Raw genomic sequence first — 3722 nt, forward strand, 5'->3', positions numbered from 1 at the left:
TGGAAAAATCCATGAAAAATGGGGAAAAATCAGTGGGAAATGGGGATAAATCTGGAAAAAATCCATGAAAAATGGGGGAAAAGTCAGTGAGAAATGGGGAAAAATCAGTGAAAAACGGGGGGAAAACTCCATGAAGAATGGGAAAAAAAAATCAGTGAGAAATGGGGGAAAAAAATCCCTGAAAAATGGGGGGAAATATCAGTGAGAAATGGGAAAAAAATGGGGAAAAAAATCATTGATAAATCGGGGGAAAAATCAGTGTGAAAGGGGGGGAAAAATCGGGATCGGGGACGTGGACCGGGACTGGGATCGGGGACCGGGACGGGGAAATGGGACAGGGACCGGGATCGCGGACGGGGACCTGGGACAGGGACCGGAACCGGGATCGGGGACGGGGACTGGAGACAGGGACCGGGACCGGGATTGGGGACTGGGACCAGGACCGTGATCGGGTTCCGGGACGGGGAACTGGGACTGGGACCAGGATCGGGGACCGGAACCGGGGACTGGGACCGGGACCAGGACTGGGGACGGGGACTGGGGACAGTGACCGGGACTGCAATCGGCACCGCCCCCCGAACCGCTCCCGGAACCGCTCCCCGGGCTACCCCGGCACGGCGACCGGGAACGCCCCCGGCACCGCCCCCGGTGCCGCCCCCGGCACTGCCCCGGCACCGCCCCGGGTAGCGCCCCCGGCACCGCCCCCGGGGCGGGCCGCCGAACGCACGCGATGACGCGCGGGGGGCGGGACGGCGCGGGGCGGTGACGCGCTTCATGCCAGGAGCAGGGCCCGGGTGCGACGAAGACGGGAGCGGGACGACCCGATACCGCGCGGGGCCGCGGGCCCGTGCGGAGCCCGGCCCGCTGGGTAGGGGCCGCCAATGGCACCGGGGCTTCTGCTTCGGCTTCTGTCCGTGTCGGCGGGGAGGCCCCAGCCAGCGGTGCCCCTCTCCCTCGGCGACACGGGCGTGGAACTCGGCATCGGGCGCTGCATCGCCGCGGACAGCAGGGGGCGCACGGGTACCGATACTGCCATGGGGCCCGGCGCTGCTCTCCTGCTCCGCCGCCAGGCGGCGCTGCGCTGCCGTCCTGCCGCGCCTCCGGGCACGCTCGGTTTCCTCGGGACCCCGGGCCCCGCCTGTCCCGCCGCTGCGGAGGCGGGGGATGCTTTATGGGACTGCCCGAGCTGGCGGTGCCGGGTCTGGGGCGTTGGGGCGCGCCTTGGGGGGCTGCGGGTGCGCTCGTTTCCTCTTCTGCATGGCCTTCTGTGTGAGCATCTCTCGTTGCGACTGCTCTTGGAGAGTCAAACCCCTCCTCCTAAGTGGTCTCAGGAGCCTGGCAGGGTGAGTTTTGTTTCACAGGGGAAAGGGCCACTGGTCGTGTCCAGAGACCTGTGCACCCAGCCAGGTTTCTGCCTGATAAAATTCCAAATGGATGAGGATTTCTCCCAGCCCCAAGCTGCCCCCACCTGTAACCCTGGCTGCCTTTGGGGTGCCCAAAGCCTCCTCTGTGCAGATCTCAGGAACCTGGGAGGGGTGAACAATGTTGCACAGGGAAAAACCCCACAGATTTTATCTCCGGGCCTGGGGCCAGGAGCAGGCATTTGCGTGCTATAATTCCAGAAGGAGCACGGTGTCTCCCAGACCCAAGCCGCATCCAGCTGTGACCCAGCTGCTCTTGGAGTGCCAAAAGCCTCCTCGTAGCTGATCTCAGGAACCCTGGAAGGGTGAGTTTGGTTTCACAGGGAAAAGGCCTCAGTTTGTGTCCAGAGATCAAATAAGGGACTCTGCTTTTCCTCTAGTTCTCCTTCCTGTTTTCACCTGGGCTACAAGGATGGGCATGGCCTGTATTTCTCATATCAAAGTGATGTTACTAAATTTGTCCAGAAGTTCTGATTGTTATTTTTATTAGTAGTAGTAATTTTCTGATAGAAAACACTCTCATTTTGCCTTTCCCACGTTGTTTCCAGGTGCTGCCCAGGATGGACATCTGTGGTCTCAGACAGTGATTCCCGAGGAGCAAGGAAAGCCTTTTCCTCACCTGCACAGTTCAGGTGGATGGGACAGAATTGGTGTGGCCTGACAAGGCAGGAAAAGCTGTCTGTGTTCTGGAGTGCCTTGAAAGCTTTCTCCGTCAGGTTTGGAAGGGGTTTCTCTTTGGGATTTCTTGTGATGCAGCACCACGGGTATCCCTTTGTGCCAAGTCCAGTGCTAAAGGATTGAAGAACTGACAAGTGGGGTCTGGGATGAAAATGCCTCTAATAAAATTAAGCAAAAAATACAATAAGAGAAATGAGCATCCTTTTAATAGTTAGGAATAAAAATGCTGGAAAAGGGCACTCTGAATTGGTGTCACTTGTCATGGATAAAACCCCAGAGTGAGGAATCAGAGCAGAAGTTGAGAGCTGGAATCCTTCTGCAGTCGACTTAATTTTCTTTTCCTCCTCTCTTTCAGGACAGGAAGAATCACGACTCTCCTGCCATCTTTGCCAAGAGCTGTGGTGTTTGAGCAGCCAAAGCCCAGAGGCTTCAGCACCAGAGGTCTGAGCCTGGAGGGCTCCTGGTGCTGCCCGTGCTGTGGGCTATGTCAGAGGATGCAGGGTTCCTCTTTGCCTCCCTGCTGGGATTAACTGCCATGGGAATGTGGGATCTGGGTGAAACTCCAGCTCTCCTGGTGTTCAGGGGAGCAAGGTCTGAGGGACTCCTCTCTGGGGATGTGCGGTGAAGGACTGAATAGTGTGGAAGGAGAGTATTTATAAACTGTATCACTGTTTCTCCCAAAATTGGGGTGGAGCACTGATGGGGGCGGTTGGGTTTGGTCTGGGCCTGTTATTCTTTGTGCAATTTTTAAATTCTCTTGTATGATTTACTGTCCGGTATCTTTCTAACAAAAGCTGACATAAATTTAGATTAAGGATTAGAACTTGGGTCCATTCATTGCAAACATTTGACAAGGCTGGAGGACTGGGTGGTGACTGCTCTCAGGAAAGGTTACTTATTAATACTGTGTCAGATTTCCCGCAGTGACTGTCAGGCCTGCATGGCTGTGAGTTCGTGCTCTTCTCACTGGGGAAATAAGTTCAGCAAAATTAGAAATGTTAGAAAAAATCCAGCCAAAAATTCCACCTCTGTACCCCCTAAGTTTTCCCAGTTTTTCCCAGCTAGGAGCTGCACAGAAGTCAGGCAGGGGAAGTGACAACAGGGAACAGCTGAAAAATTCAAAGGCACAAAGAGGAAAGGGGAAAGGTTTCAGAAAACAATTCTATGGTCTAAGAATAATTTCTGATTCCCTACTGAGAAGAACACGAACTCACAGCCATTCAGGCCTGACAGTCCCCTGCAGTGAGAGCTCAGCACACATCCACAGAGGCAAGTCCAGCATCTTAAATGAAAAAATAAAAATAAAAACCAGGAGAAAAAGGTGATTTCTTTTGCTTCAGAGTTATTTCAAGTTCTTAAAGCCCAAGCAACATTTGCTCTTGATTTTGGTTGGGTGAATCATGAGCAGTGGGCACGGGTCATGCCATTCATTGAGCAGAAAACCCGGGGTCATTTAGAGGGGACACAAGAACTGTTTGTGTAGCGACCTCGGGCTGCAGAGGGGCAGGAGAAAGGCCAAGGGAGCTCCCTGGGGCCACCAGGGCCTGTGGGGAACAGAATGGACGCTTGGATGACCAGTGGAGGTGAGGAGTGGATCTGAGTTCATCTACAGGGAAATAAGGA

General features: G+C 54.9%; 1 protein-coding gene across 1 annotated transcript; it reads left to right on the forward strand.

Moving 5' to 3' along the window:
* Positions 1 to 762: 762 nt before the first annotated feature.
* On the forward strand, positions 763 to 3424 carry LOC148219461 (uncharacterized). The gene is made up of 3 exons (XM_088157566.1): positions 763 to 1343; positions 1970 to 2137; positions 2455 to 3424. Exons 1-3 carry the CDS (start codon positions 775 to 777, stop codon positions 2627 to 2629), a joined length of 912 nt encoding a protein of 303 aa, XP_088013692.1. The 5' UTR covers positions 763 to 774; the 3' UTR covers positions 2630 to 3424.
* The last annotated feature ends 298 nt before the right edge of the window (positions 3425 to 3722 follow it).

The sequence above is a fragment of the Sturnus vulgaris genome, unplaced genomic scaffold, assembly GCF_052056855.1.
Source record: "Sturnus vulgaris isolate bStuVul1 unplaced genomic scaffold, bStuVul1.hap1 Scaffold_1090, whole genome shotgun sequence".
Taxonomy (NCBI): Eukaryota; Metazoa; Chordata; class Aves; order Passeriformes; family Sturnidae; genus Sturnus; species Sturnus vulgaris.